Source organism: Gossypium arboreum, chromosome 13 (assembly GCF_025698485.1).
Source record: "Gossypium arboreum isolate Shixiya-1 chromosome 13, ASM2569848v2, whole genome shotgun sequence".
Classification (NCBI taxonomy): domain Eukaryota; kingdom Viridiplantae; phylum Streptophyta; class Magnoliopsida; order Malvales; family Malvaceae; genus Gossypium; species Gossypium arboreum.
Genome location: NC_069082.1, coordinates 123,498,882 through 123,514,720, shown reverse-complemented (window position 1 = coordinate 123,514,720; position 15,839 = coordinate 123,498,882). Strand labels below are relative to the sequence as shown.

Genomic DNA, 15,839 nt, shown 5'->3' with positions numbered 1-15,839 from the left:
AAATAAAGAAAGAGACAAAAAAAAAAAGAAGAAGAGTAAAATGGAGAAAAAATAAGAGTAAGGGTGTAAAAGGAAAAATAACCACCACCAATGGGATGTTGGAACATTTGACTGGAGCATAATGCTCCAGTGGAGAAATTGGTGTCCAGTGTGTTGAGTAATGCTCCAATCGTTTTGTTCTTTACAATCCAAACGGTTTGGTACGGTGCGATTTAGTCAAAAAGTACTCCAAACGCACTGAAATGAGATCAAAAGGGCATCCAAAGGTAGCCTCAATCTTTAACATCCGAGTCATTATCAGCTGTAGCTAAACATTCCAAGGTGGTTCCAGCAACTAACTTGGATGAAAGCCTGCCATCTAACTTCGTACCCTCTGTCCAAGCTGCCACATTTGAAGAGTCTATGCCAGTTATTGCTAGTAAAGAAAGCAGGAAGGAAAGTTTCGTTAAGTCCATCTCCATAAAAGATCATTAGAAGAAAACGAGCAAGAAAGGACTTATTCAGCCAGCAAATTTTCTTACAGTTGTTTTTTAACCACTTGTAAGTTTTGTTTGCATGTATTTATCTGCTCTTTCACAAACTGGTGTAGATAAGCTCCAAGTTATTCAAAGGTACTTGGATGCTTGTCCAATGTGGCTTTCTCTTGCAAAAATAGCTCCAGGTTCAATGGTCTGCTTTTGCAATAGAGATAAGCTCCTTCCATTTTCCTTTCTCCTTCTCTTTTTTCTTTTCTTCTTCTTCTTCTCCATTTATTTTATTTTTCCCTTTACCTTAACCAATTACCTTCTCTTTTCTTTTTGACTCTTTGACTACTTGTCCAACGTAGCAAGTTAACTATCCACATCAGCAGTTCCATTAAGACAATAATGAAAATGTTAATAACTGACTGATTTGTTATTTTTTGATAACGTTAGTGACTATTTTGTTATTTTTCTAAAATTAAGTGACTGAAATGAAACTAATGTGACTGAGTTGTCAACTACTCTAAAGTTGAGTGATTGTTGGTGTAATTTATCCTTTTATTTTAATTGAAATAAACTTTTTAGGATAGATTTAATTGAAATAATTGTTCAAACCAAATTCACTTTGATTCAAGTTGATATAGTTATATATTTATTATATATTATAAAATATATAATTTTAAATAATATAAAATAAATTATTTCGATTTCAAGATTTAAATATCTATAATCAACTGAATTAATCGATTAAACCAATGTGTAAACCAACCAACCTACCCCACCAAACTAAACCAAAACTGAAAAATAAAAAATAAAAAAAAAACAAATGGGTCAATTCTTTTTACTAAAATTGAAAATTACTTTTACCACATCTTCGGGCTCATATCTTTTTTGATCCCTCCTAACTTACCCTTCCCTTGCCATTTTGACATGTCCATGAGCAACTCAACTCAACGACAACAGTTGTTAGTCTTTTTTGTCTTTCTCTTTGGCAAAATTACCCAATGCGCCATCATTGTTGGTAATGCAAAGTGGGTAATCCCACGTTGGTTGATGAATGACTTCTAAGAGGGTTTAAATATAGTCTTGCATTTTATCTTCATTTAGCAATTAAGGGCTAAAGGCTTAACATATGCTTGTGGTTGTCGTTACTTGACCCAATTCGTGTTTGTATATATGACATGTACCACGCGTGTGTTTTTTTGAATAAAAATTTTGTTCCCTTTATTAGAAATCTTCTAACTGTTGCAGAGTATTTTCAATTGATAAAAATATTCTGCTATTTTTGAAAACTGACACTACCATTTTACCATTTAATCCCTTCAAAAAACAATATAAATAGCAGGTCATTCTTTTCATTTTTCACAGCAACAAGCAAACAACAATCTCTTCTTTGCCTTTCTTAGCTTACCCGTTTTCTGTTCAGAAAATTTCTTCGGTCAAATTTTTTACCAAGTTTTCAACTTTAGTTTCTGGTCTATTTTTTCGAATACTTTTGAGAAGAATAATATCAATTGTATTCCACATTTTTTATTTGGGTGTACAAATATTGAAGTACTATGTTAACCTTAAAGGGTAATGTCCACTACAAGATTAATTTGGTATAATGATTTATTTGGCCTTCCAACTTTATATAAAAAAGTTATTTTAGCCTTCTGTTTTATTTTTCGCCTCTTTTAGCCATTAAACTAGCATTCTTTGTTAAATCACCCAAAAATGGATGAGAAAGTTAAATGTTCGTTAACTTTGATAATGTGGCATCCACGTGGTGGTACACATATATGCCACATTAGAAATTAATTGTTTTTTAAACAAATTAAAATTATAAAATATATATTTTTAATATTTTTAATAAAACTTTTTTAAAAATTAAAAATTAAAATATTAATTAATTATTGATGTGACATTCATATGATAATCCACGTACATGTCGCATTAACAAAGTTAACTGACATTTTTCCATTCATTTTAGGGTGATTTGACAAATAATTCAAGTTTAAGAGTTAAAAAATGCGAAAATTTAAATGGAATGCTAAAATGCAATTTTTTTTTTAAGTTAGAGGCAAAAAAAATCACTATGCCTTTGTTTTTTTGGCTTAATTCACATTTCGCCGTTGAAGTTTACTAATTTTCCCACTTTGGTAGCTAAATTTGTTTTTACACAATTTGGTACCTAAAGTATTGTTCTATTATTGTTTTTAACCCATTTTTTAACCCTTTTTTTTTTAAAAATTAGTGGCCAATCAAATTAGCCTATCTTTGTTTTTTCATTTCATAATATAATTTTAACTTAAATTCATTTTTATTGAAAATAAATATTATATTATCAACTATTAATTTTCTTGAATTCATTTTCTTAGTAACTCTAATGAAAACCACAGAAGACGTAATGAAACCATGGCTTTTTTTGTAGCGCTCTTCTCCCACTTTGATAACAAGAGAAATGAAAATGTCAAAACCCCATATCTAAATTGAAGACAAATTTTAGTCATCGAAGGAAGAACAATTGAAAAAAATTAGGGAAAGGGACCGTAGAAATACTAATAGTGTAAGTGATTGGAAAAATATAAGGATTAACTACTCCAATACTAGAACCCAACAATTTAGCCAAGTAGACATTATTGAACCAACCTTGACCAATCAAAATAGAGAAAATTCTTAGTCAAATCCTTAATCTAATCTCATTATTGACACACAATTTCCCTTTGATGTTTAAATCTTTTCCACTCTCTTTATTAGCCCGACCAATAGCTGTCGTGGGTTTACATTGATTGGGGAAGGAAGTAGCAAAAGTGAATGGAGATCCCATTCTAACTAAGGATTCTCCTAGTTCCGGAGGATCCTACTACAGGAAAACTAGGAACGGCGGAGAGCTTTCCTCCTTTTAACTCTTTGGTATTAAGAAGGGTGGTTTTAAGAACTAGTGATTGCCCTTCTCCGACCCTTACTACCAACCTGAAAGCAGACATCTAATGCATTCCACTTATTGAACAAGGCTCTATGGTCGATCTGCGACCCCTGGACACCAAAGGCATCCTTGGGGTGATATCGTAGTTCTTACGGGGTGGAGATGATGGGGTTGGTCCATTGATTTTCCTTCCTTTAGCCGCATTTCGCTCAAAGGGTTGAAGGAAGATAGTGCACCAAGTTGTTCGAAAGGGCCAACTTGATCCTCTTCCCTAGGGATCCCAGATAGGGGAACCTAGAGGAGCCACTGACTCCAACTACCATCCATGTAAGATCCAAACAAGATCTGACCAACCGCCCATCCTACATCTTCTACGTTCTTGACAATCGATATTTTTCTTAGTAGAGTTTTTCATTAGCATGTTTTGGTCCTCTTCCCCATTGCTTAGAAAAAGTGAGCCACCGGTTTAGGTACAAGATACTATCATTAACACTTGGACAATTAGACATCCAACCCGTAATCACAACGACCCAATTGCAAGAGCGGAGCTCACCAGTTAAAAATATTTAATTATAACTTTTGCATTTTTAGAGATTATTTATTTTATAAAAGTTTAAAGTTTATATGTGTAATAAAATATATATTTTTATAAAATACAGTGTACGATTTGATTGGTTATCAATTTTTTAACATTTATTAGAAAATGGACTAAAAATTATAACGTAATCGATATTTTAAGTCTGATTGAACTTAAAAATTAAGTACCAAAATGATAAAACATGTAAATTTTAAAGATTAAATCATAAATTAAGCCTTATTTTTTAATAAACTATTTTTTAACAATGTCATTATAAGTTCAATCATATCCACTATTTTTGATACAATACTTAAAATTACTCATAACCTAATCCATAACTAAGAGTATAATGTGCTTCAATGCACTCGAACTCATACTTTCCTCTATTAACAGTAATACTCAGACCAATCGAACTAGTAATCAATCAACTTAATAAAATCTCTTATCATACAAATTAATAAAAAATGAATTTTATTGGACCAACATTTACTATGCACTTCTAGAAAAAAAGCTGTGCAGAACAAGCTGCTCTTGGCTGAAATTTTTAGCTTTTCAGAAGTGCTTTTGAAAAACACTTCTAAAAAGTAGAAGCTAAAATTTTTAGTTTTTCCTCTCCCAAAAGTACTTTTAATGCTTAATTACTTTTTCATCCATCCAATTACATAGTACTTTCTCTTTTTTTTCTTGGTACTTAATTACAAATGTGTTAAAATCATTAATTAAAAATAAAAAAATAAATTTTAAAATACTAATTACAAATATTTAATAGTTATATTTAAATATTTAAAATATAGTTTATATATTCTAATTAAATTTTATAAATAATTAATATTTATTGCTTAAAATAGTTAAAATTTATATTTTATATATTAAAATATTAATAAGAAGTTATAATAATTTTTTATATTCTTACTAAAATATAATAATATTAACTAATTTAAATATTATTTAAATATATATTTATTATTTTATAATAACATGTCTAAAATTGACATTTTATTTTTTAAAAGATCTTTTTAACAAAATGCTAAACACTCAAATTTTAAATTAAACTTTTCAAAAATACTTTTCAAAAGTATTACATTGCCAAACTAGCCGGTAGTCTACCAATGTTTTCCTTTTCCTTTATTTTCTTTTCCCCCAAACAAATTTTAATTCAGTAAAAACTTGAAGACAGATTAATTTAGAAAAAAAGAAAAGAAAAGGAAAATAGAAAACAGAGAGAGAAAGGCCCTTTGGTCGAATCAGTGACCGAAGGAAGGCCAAAATCAATCTGTTTCCAGTATCAATAAAATATCCATATCCATTTCTAAATATGCCGTTTCCAAGGTATTCATTTTCATTTTCTTTCATTCCTGGAAAACCCCTTTTCTCTCCTTTGTTTCTTCTTACCAAGAATCGAAGGGGAAACAGTTGGGAAGAAAGGAATTGGAAGGGAAGTTATTAACTTTTTTATTTTTAATTATTGTTCTCTCAGGAATTTTAGTCTTCTCCTTTCTGGAATTAGGGTTTTGCTTTGGGGATTTTAGATGCTATCTTCTGGTTACCTTCCACGTTGGATCTCTGCTCTTTTTGCCTCCATGGGGTCAGTGTTTTTTCTTCATCTCTTCTTATATTGTTTATTTGAGTTGGATATTTATCACATCAGTCCTCTTACTCTTAGCCTTCTTGGATTATAAGACGGGAGTTTTAATGCTTTGTTTGTGTAGCTTTTTAAGTTTGCTTTTGTTATTCGATTTTGGGTTTTTTTTTTTTTTTTTTTTTGGTGCTTACTTGTGTGATCAAAGTATGAGATGAGATGTATGTGGGAGTTTTCGATTTTGGATCACTCTTTACCTTCCCCTTGGTGGGAACATTCAAGGCTAAGTACAAAGCACTTTTCGGTGCTGCCTAGTTACAATTTTGAGGCAGTTTCTTTTATCTACTATGATTGGATATGGATATGCAAAATATAGTGGTTAGATATGTACAACATGTCGTGTAGATTCGGCAATATATATTGGTTTGAGGGCTCATAAGGTTTCTGCAATTAAGCTGTAGGTTAAGGGGTTGGACTGGTACTTGTGGCTTGCGGTTGCTTTTAGAGCCCAAACAAATTCAATCCTTGACATGCTGGTTCTTGTGGCTTGTGGTTTACTTTTAGTGCCAAAACAAATTTAACCCTTGACATGCTGGTGGTTGTGGCTTGCGGTTGCTTTTAGTGCCAAAACATAGCAACTTTTCTGTAGTTGTGTTCAACGTCACACATTTTGAAGCTTCATTTTCTTTGATTATTTCGAACCTCAGTTTCATATGCTTATTTCAGATGTATGGTTGCCAAGTTAATGGCTTTGTTTTCCTTGTACAAGATCCAGCATTGAGTTGTTATAGTTGATTCCAATCATACATGCGATTAATCCTGGTTTTTAACAGAGCAGTGGTTGTCTTGGATGCTTTCAGTCATCTAAGGGTCTAACTACTCAACACTGGAAATTGAAGAGATCTAGCTTTTCTGAAGATTTCTGGAGTAGCAGTGCATGTGAAATCGAAAATAGTCCACTCAAGCCCCAAAGAAGCATTTCATCAATCAGCATATCAAGTCATTCCCTTGACCTTTCTGGCAGCACTAGCCGTCCTTCTGAATTTGTAAATCATGGCAAGTTCATATGTCTTAGACAATCAACCTCTTTTTTTGGTAATCATATCAAAGTAAAATTTCTCAATGGAATTTTTGTATTTGCAGGCCTTCTTCTTTGGAACCAAACAAGGCAACAATGGGTTGGAAATAAAAAGTCTGAGAAGTGGACACAACCTCGAGAATCCATGTTAAGGTTAGAAATTTTCATTGTTTTTCATAATTTTAAAGTAGAGAACAGATTAATTAGGATAAAGAGAATGCAAAAATCCTCTAGAATACCCTGATTGACAAACTTTTTACACGATCTTGTTTTGCATTTCATATTTGTCACAGTTACAGTTGCAATTGGAATGCTGTCGATGATAGTTTGCATGGGAGCACTAAGCATTTCCCGAAGCCACTTCCACTTTCTGTAAGTTTTTCACTGCCGACCAAACCGTTTCCTGTTAGAAACATCATTTCCGCCTTGTATGGTTCCTCAGGTCTTGTTCGGTTTCACTGACAGGAATTGGTGGATTTTCTAGACGATGTTTGGGAACAAGAGGGCTTATATGACTGAGCAGAATGATGTAAAAAAATAGGGAAACATTTTTCCAGGAATTTATCGAGATCGTCCTGATCCGTTGGATTCTTCCACTGTATATTATTTGTACTATAGTTTACAAATCCTTTTGGATTGAGATGAAAATTTAATATCAATGATCCAAAAGAAAAAAAGGGGATGCAATATTCTAGTATTTCTCTATCAGTTTATTGGACCCTTTTCTCTGTGATTAAAAATACAGTCATTTGTGGATGCATATACATACAGGGAAACAAAAATATTCCATTCGTAAGTTGCAAAAGACTAATCCGATTAGAAGGGGGCCATGCCATAAATATTTGGCCAAACATGACAGTGAAATAGTGTCTCTTTTCTGATATTTCTTGATAACCAGACAACGAGATAGATAGTGATTATCCAACTAAAGTAAATTGACTAATGAATGATGGAACCATGTCATGCATATGTTAAATGTTTCAGGATAATATCCTTAAAATATAAGCTTTATTATTGTTGTTGTTGTAACTGATTAGTATTAGTAGTGATGATAATTATGGTTGAAAATAAAACAAACGTGATTCAACATAATGGAATGATTAATGAGTCACTATTTGGAAGCACTCATGGAATTTGACTATAAAGATGGCTTTGGCTTAACACTGAAAACCGGGGGCAGTAGGGACCTACACCACACCATGCTTTAATGGTAAAAATTTCTTTTGAAACAAATGGTGAGGTTTGCTTTTTTCTCTTTAGACCATATATATCTGTACTGAGGCGGCAACAACCTGTACTTTGAGAAAATTCTGCACTTAATCCTTATATTTTAATTAAATTAATTTTAATCTCTTTATTTTTAAAATTTTAAATTTTTAGTCCTCTTGCAACGATAATTATTAAATTCATTAACTTAAGGTTTGCTATTTCTAAAATCTGATATGACAAACATATTATCATATATGTAATGCTATGTCGGCTAGTTATTTTCACATACTACTCACTAAAAATTCAATTGATGGATTAACAACCGTCATTTGCGTTAAAATTGAAATTTTAAAATTCGAAAAGTATAATGACTTGGAATGATTCAATTGGAGAATAAAGACTAATTCTACAACTGTACACACAGTACAAGACTAGTAATTGAATTTAATCAAATAAATTTAACTGTTGTTGTTTGAGTTAAGACTGAAATTAACTAATTTGAAAAGTACAGGAACTAAATTTGATCAAATTATAGCATAGAGATAGAATTCAACTATACAATTATATATAAGGCCTTCTTTTAGGGGTGAGATTCGTTCGATTTTTTTTTTTCATTTTTTGAATTGGTGGGCATAAGAAACCAGTTATTACCAAACCATACTAAACTAATTCGGTTCGAGTTTGTGGTTGCCATATTATTTTTGGGCTTTGAGCTTTTGGACTTTATTTAGACAAAATTGATCTTTAAATTTGGACTTTTTAACTTTAATTAGATAAAATTATCTTTGTTTTGTGTTTCTTAGACATTATTTGACCATTTTATTTTTCAATTATTCATAAAATCTCAATAGTATATTTATCTAAAAGATAAATTTTAAAATCTATAATTAAAAATATTTATTAAAATTTTAATTAAATATTAATTTAATAACTCTCAATCTTCACGATAATAATCAAATGTTAAATTATTTATATTAAATAATGTGTGACGACAACAAAAAGCATCCAACTTGAAAATGTTAATAATGATAACCAAAATTTTATAAGTTTTAACAACAATAATAATAGAAAAGAACATAGTACATAATACATAAAAGAAAAAAAAGAGATAAACACTTCAATTATCGGAAGTTTTAACAACAACAATAAATTAGCAATAAATTAGTGAGAGACTGATGTTGAAATTAGATTTAGGGTTTATTTTTCATTTCATTATAGAATTAAGTGTAATAAAAGTATATTTACAATTCGAAACAATGAGTTCTGTTTCGAGATTTAAATAGGTTTATATTTGGGATTATATGTTCAAAAATATTAGAATTTTTTTAAAATTTTAGACATGTTTTGGGACTTTTCGATATCCAATATAATAAACTAAAACCGAATCGAATTGATATAATTTAATACAGTTCAATGACATTGTCTAATTCAAAACGAACTAAATTATAAAAACCCTAATCAATTAGTATAATTTTTATGATTAAACTGGCGGCTTATTAGTCATTGAATGATTAGTCCCTTTAGACTTTGATGCCTACGTAAACAACTTTTTATATATATATATATATATACATATAAATGAAAACAAGAGTCTAATAGATAACCCACTAATCTAACGAGGTTGCCACTTAATTCAATTTGTCTAAATTATTAAAATAATTTTATTTAAATAATTTACATAACCATCTTATAAAGTAATTATTTTCGTATTCTATTTAAAATTTATCAAATCACGTTAAAATAGATGTAAAAGTGAATATTTGTTAATTTTGATGACGTGACATCCACGTGGTAGTTAACAATTAATTATTATTATTTAAAATTTAAAGAAAGTAAGTTAAGTCTTGAATTTTGTCAATTTCTTCCACATTGAGGCTTGAATTTTTTTTTATTCGAGTTAGATACATATAATATTCCAAGTAATCTGATTCTTCTTTCTCTTGAATGATTAAGCAAATCAAGATTAGATTTATGTTTTTGGGTTTTTCTTTAATAATCTTGTTATAGATTCTGATTATATATGTTCTTTTTGACACAATGCTTATAACTACCCATAGTTTCTCTCTAAACCATAAATAAAAAGATAATGCGTTTCAGTGCACTCAAACCTACGTTATCTTACATTAACAATAATATTTATGTCAATCGAGTTAAGACTCAATCTGTCTACGAAGATAATTAAAATAGGTGATGAATTTACCTAACTTGGGGATGACTTTTATTATACCCCACCAAAACAAAAATAAAAACTTAGCTAAGACAAAAGATTCAAGAAGCTTCCCCCACTCAATTAAATATACCCAAATCACTATAAATTCAATATGCATTCCAATACAATTTCCATTCTTCTTCCTAGCTTAACCGATAATTAATGTTGAAAATTATAACCTATGTTTATATTTCGAAAAGGAAAAAGATTCGAGGGGTGAAGTTAGTTTGGGTCAAGCCAATTTGAATAAGGATTGAGAAAAAAATGGATTAAATTGAAAATAGATTTAAATTAAGATATTTGAATAATTTATGGAATGTACTTGAAATTAAATTAAAATTTATTTTATTTAATATATACTTAATTTTATTTTTATGATATAAAATAAATATTTTATATTTGAAACAGAAAAATAATTTAAAAGTTCTTAAAAATTATTATTTTTAGAAATATTTATGAAAAGGATTTTGAAAATTTGTCAAATAATATTTAAAAGGCATAAAATAAAATTTATTTTATTAAAATAAGTCTAAAAATTAATATGGAGAAATTGAGAATTAAAGCGAATTATGATGAATGATTCAATAAATTTAGAAAACTTGATCGAACCAACATCACCTTGGGTCAATTTTAAATCCGTATTATTATCAGTCAAAGTCATTCAATTTTGAGATTTCAGTTTGTTAGGGTTGATGATTTTAAATTTAAATATTTTAGGTTAAAATTATTTAGGGTTTAATTTACATACTAAGTTTTTGGGTTAAAATTAGAATTATTGTCATATAGCTAAGTTAAGAGTCGCTTATTCCACCGCTGGATTTTACTGGCAACTTAAAGCTTAGCTTAATCGAGTGTCCAAACAAACACTCACGAGGATAACAAAGCGGGAATCGAAAACCAGCAACGGCAAAAGCGGTTAGCGGTATTGAAATGGTAGGGGGGAGAGAGAAAGAAGAGAGAGAATATCAACAAAGAAACGAAGCCCCAAAAAATTGGGGGGTCAAGTTCATTGCATTTGGGTTCCTTTCATCTTATGTGCATTGTCGCACATACCCTAACCCGTCTCCTCTTCCTAATAAAACCAACCCCCTTACCCCTCCCCTCACTATCTTTCGTTCCTTTTCCTTTTCTTACTCCCTTTATCTCTCCTTTTTTTTTTTGCCCTATCTGATAGGGTTTCCACGTCCTTCTACCTTCAATCTTTCTCATGCATTCCTGTTTTCAAGCTACACACGTTGAAGTTTCGGTTTTCTTCCTTGTTGGGTCTCTCTTTTTTGCTCTCTTTGGAGGGTTTTGGGGCGAGGAACGGTGCAGATTTGACCTCCCGGGGTTTTTTGAGTTGTACTCATGTCAAAGCTATTTTCTTTTAGTGGTAACCTCTTCTTGCTAAAATTCAGCTTTTTCTTCTATTTGGGTATCTTTGATTTTCGTTTATGTTGAACTTTGGTTTATGGATCACACCCTTTTTGTTGTGAACAAATTTTAGAAATTTTGGGAGTACATTCGGTAACTTAGTGTATTGATCAAAGATCATGGATGATTAATGGCTTTCACACACACATACATACACACATATTTCAATTTTGGTGTTATCATGTTTTTCAATGGTACTTGGTTTTGAAGTCTTGGTTGTGAGTTACTTGAATTCATGTTGATATAGGGAAATAAATTTAGTTGGTTTTTGTGAAGACTTGGTGGGGCAGTGAAGTAGTCTAGTGGTAGATCAGGTTTCCTTAGAACTTATCTGTTTTTTGTTTCCTTTTTTGTGTGTGTCATTAGTTTTCGGCTCATGGGTTTACCTGTACAAATCTGATATATTGAATAGCTTGATCTTCTAGCGGAGAGCTTGGTTAGTTTTTAGTTGAATCTGTTAGTGGTTTTACTCATCTTTCAACTTGAAAGCTATAGAGGTGTGCTGGTTGTAGATCAGTCTATTTTGAATGACTTGTAATCGTTTGTTCTGAAATATATGGTTCTTTTGGTCTATATCTGAGATGGAATTATGTATTTGTTATGGATTCAGAGCTCCTTCTTGTTCATGGATCTTATCCTTATTGTTTCTTTATATTTGTTGGACATGATATTAGTAGAGATGTGGTTTTTGAGAGCTGCATACTGTCAACAATATCCTTTACAACTTGTATTTAAATGGAAATATCTGTCAAGTTCTTTAATCCGGTTTCCTTATGGTATTTTGCTAGATTGCTTTGTTCTCATAAACCCTTCTGATATTGTTTTTCAGGAAGTGATAATTTTTTCCCCGGGGGGTCAATTTACCCAAACCCCAAGGAGTCAAGTCTCTTTTTCTCCCTTGGACACCATGTGGATGTATATTTTCCTCATCACAAGAGGTCCCGCTTCAGTCCCCCCATTGTTTTCTCTGGAGAAAGGGTTGAGAAGAAGAATCCATCAATTGAGATTCTCCCTGATGAATGCTTATTTGAAATCTTCAGACGGTTACCTGGAGGCCAAGAGAGGAGTTCCTGTGCTTGTGTTTCCAAGCGCTGGCTTACGCTTCTAAGCAACATCCACAGAGATGAAATCAATGATAACAACAAGAGTGGAGTTGTTTCTAAGGTTGAAGATCAAGATGTTGAGGGTGATGGATACCTCTCTAGGGTTTTGGAAGGGAAGAAAGCAACAAATGTTAGACTTGCTGCTATTGCTGTAGGAACTGCAAGCCGTGGAGGATTGGGTAAGCTTTCTATTAGAGGAAGCAACTCGACATGTGGAGTGACTAACGTTGGGCTCAGGGCCATTTCCCGTGGATGCCCTTCTCTAAGGGTTCTTTCGTTGTGGGATTCGTCTTCTGTTGGAGATCAAGGTCTGTGTGAGATTGCTGATGGGTGTCACCAGCTAGAGAAGCTTGACCTTTGCCACTGCCCTGCAATTACTGATAAGTCTTTGCTTGCTGTTGCTAAGGGCTGTCCTAATTTGAAGGATCTGACCATTGAGGGTTGTGCAAACATTGGAAATGAAGGCCTCCAAGCTCTTGCTCGCTGTTGTCCGAATCTAAAGGCTATTTCGATCAAAGACTGTCCCCTTATAAGAGATCAAGGAATTGTGAGCATGTTGTCTTCAGCTTCATTTACCCTCACAAAAATAAAGCTCCAGGCCTTGAATATCACCGATGTCTCTCTTGCTGTTATAGGTCACTATGGCAAGGCTGTGACTGATCTTTCTCTCATTAGTCTTCCAAATGTGAGTGAGAAGGGCTTCTGGGTAATGGGTAATGGTCATGGGCTACAGAAATTGAAATCTTTTGCAGTTACATCCTGCCGTGGTGTAACGGACTTGGGACTTGAAGCTGTCGGAAAGGGTTGCCCAAATTTGAAACAGTTATGCCTCCATAAATGTGCTTTCTTATCTGATAAAGGGTTGGTGTCTTTCGCCAAAACAGCTAGTTCACTAGAGAGCTTGCAACTTGAGGAGTGCCACAGGATCACCCAATTTGGGTTTTTCGGTTTCCTTCTTAACTGTGGTGCAAAGTTGAAGGCTTTTTCTCTCGTGAACTGCTATGGTATAAAGGACCTAAACCTGGGATTGCCTTCTGTATTGCCTTGCAAATCCCTTCGATCACTATCCATCCGTAACTGCCCTGGTTTTGGTGATGCCAGCTTGGCTGCATTAGGGAAGTTGTGCCCTCAGTTGGAGCATGTAGAGTTGAGCGGGCTTCATGGGATATCAGACGCTGGGTTTCTTCCATTGCTTGAGACTCGTGAGGCAGATTTGGTGAAGGTTAATCTCAGCGGTTGTGTTAATTTAAGTGACAAAGCTGTCTGTATCATGGCTGATTTGCATGGGTGGACTCTAGAAATGCTGAATCTTGAAGGTTGTAAGATCAGCGATGTTAGTTTGGTTGCAATTGCAAAGAACTGTCAGTTACTCAGTGATCTTGATGTCTCCAAATGTGCAATCACTGATTCTGGAATTGCAGCTCTGGCTCGTTCTAATCAGATCAAACTGCAGATCCTTTCTATGTCTGGTTGCTCTAAGGTCTCTGACAAAAGCATGCCTTCACTTCTAAAACTGGGTCAGACCCTGTTGGGGTTAAACCTACAACAATGCAAGGCAATCAGCAGCAGCGCAGTTGACCTACTCGTTGAGCAGCTCTGGAGGTGTGATATCCTTTTCTGAACTAAATTATCAACAAAACAAGGTTTGATCAAATCAAGAAGCCTATAGATACCCTTTGTGAGTAGCAACAGTTTGTTTAATTTTTAGGTGCCTCAGTTGCGAGTCCTCTATTTTCCCGAACTCAGTCCCTTTTCCATTTTCCAGGGAATACGGCTATTCTCCCCTTTTTTTTTTTTGCAGGTTCCCTTTCATCAAAGACCTGTTACTAGATTTTGAATCCCGATAACGGGTGTTGGTTTCTCGATGGCCGAATTTCCCCGAGAATACAGTTGCCTAGTTCTGGAATTTAGAGTATCTTTCCAGTTTGTTATGGTGTTTTTGCTTAGCCTTTTGGCTAAGCTTTCATTACTGTCGTAGTTTGTTCATTGTGGGTTTTACCCAGTCTTCCACGTTTTTGAACTCAATGTTCTGCACGTGATGGTTGGGTTTTGGAGTCATTGGTTGCTTTTGGCAGTTCAAAGTTTGGTGACCAGCTTTCATTATGGGTTTTGGCCATGGCAGCAAGGAATTTAGATACTCTGTCATGACAACTCTTGTAGTTGTTTTTTTAATTACCAAAACCCTACTTTTACTGGTTTCATTTGGCTTTGAACTGTTGTAATCTACGACAACCTGTCAACTATAATGAAATGTTAAACCTGGAATTGGAGGTCATCTATGTTTATGTTCCCCATTATGATAAATAAAAATGATCAAACTTTTTATGTATGTAGAAATGATGTGAAGTAGGAATATGATTGTGGTAATGGGAGTTTTGCTGTTGATTTGAGGTGAGGTTGGTATTTGTGGCTGCATTCAACAAAAAATCAAAGGGTTGTCGGGAAGAGCATCAAATGAAAGGTTACTAATAGATTCGTATTTGAAAATCATCTGAATAATCACCAAAATATCCATTATTATATGTGGTAGCATTATCCCCAAAAATACTATTGAGAAAGCAATCAATAATTGCTCTTTGATCACCATCTAGTTTGCCTCACCCTTGAAATTGGGCTTTTTAATTGATATTAATAATTGAATAAATCAACCAAATTAATTGAACAGATCTTCGGTTTTGTTTAATTGATTTTTGTGATTAAAAGAAAAAAATTACAAATTATGAAATTGATTGAATTTTATTATGGTTTGATTATGGTTAGGGCAACGAATTTGACAAAGGAAATGTATTGATGGTTTTATAAAAAAAAAAAAGGTTAATGAGAAAAATTATTTATCTTTTAATTGAATTTTTAACCTCGAACTTGTATTTTTTATTAAATTATCTCAAAATGAATAGAATAATCTACATTTGTTAACTTTGTTATACTTGTAGATTATCATGTCAATATTTAATTAATTTTTAAAATTTAAAAATATAAAATAATATTTTTATATTGCTTAATAATTTTAACGATTTTAAAATTTTAAAATAGTTTTATAATTTTTAAATTTTAAAAATTAATTAAATGTTAACACGTCATTCATGTAACAATCCACGTGTATGTAATGTTAGTAGAGTTAAAATGATAACATTTTCATCTATTTTAAGGTAAATTGATAAAAAAACGTAAGTTTAATAATTAAAAATAACGAAAATTTAAATGATTTTTCTATAAAGTTGGGAGCCAAATAAATCATTATAAAATAAGCATATATTACATTTGATGCTTATTTACAATATTTTATATTTAAAGTTTAACAT

At 32.2% G+C, this 15,839-nt stretch overlaps 2 protein-coding genes across 4 annotated transcripts; both read left to right on the top strand.

Annotated features, from left to right (window-relative positions):
• Positions 1–5,090: 5,090 nt before the first annotated feature.
• Positions 5,091–7,343, top strand: LOC108461931 (uncharacterized). Of its 3 annotated transcripts, none has more exons than XM_017761917.2 (6): positions 5,091–5,275; positions 5,454–5,531; positions 6,364–6,581; positions 6,669–6,756; positions 6,897–6,975; positions 7,069–7,343. In XM_017761917.2, the coding sequence occupies exons 2-6, from the start codon at positions 5,476–5,478 to the stop codon at positions 7,120–7,122; spliced, it is 495 nt and encodes a 164-aa protein (XP_017617406.1). In that variant the 5' UTR covers positions 5,091–5,275; positions 5,454–5,475; the 3' UTR covers positions 7,123–7,343. The 3 variants fall into 3 exon arrangements, with proteins under 3 accessions (XP_017617406.1, XP_017617405.1, XP_017617404.1); XM_017761916.2 differs by having other exon boundaries at positions 5,424–5,531; XM_017761915.2 differs by having other exon boundaries at positions 5,091–5,531.
• A 3,539-nt stretch (positions 7,344–10,882) lies between these two features.
• LOC108464051 (EIN3-binding F-box protein 1-like) lies at positions 10,883–14,874 on the top strand. Its single transcript, XM_017764130.2, has 2 exons — positions 10,883–11,393; positions 12,264–14,874. The coding sequence occupies exons 1-2, from the start codon at positions 11,369–11,371 to the stop codon at positions 14,156–14,158; spliced, it is 1,920 nt and encodes a 639-aa protein (XP_017619619.1). The 5' UTR covers positions 10,883–11,368; the 3' UTR covers positions 14,159–14,874.
• The last annotated feature ends 965 nt before the right edge of the window (positions 14,875–15,839 follow it).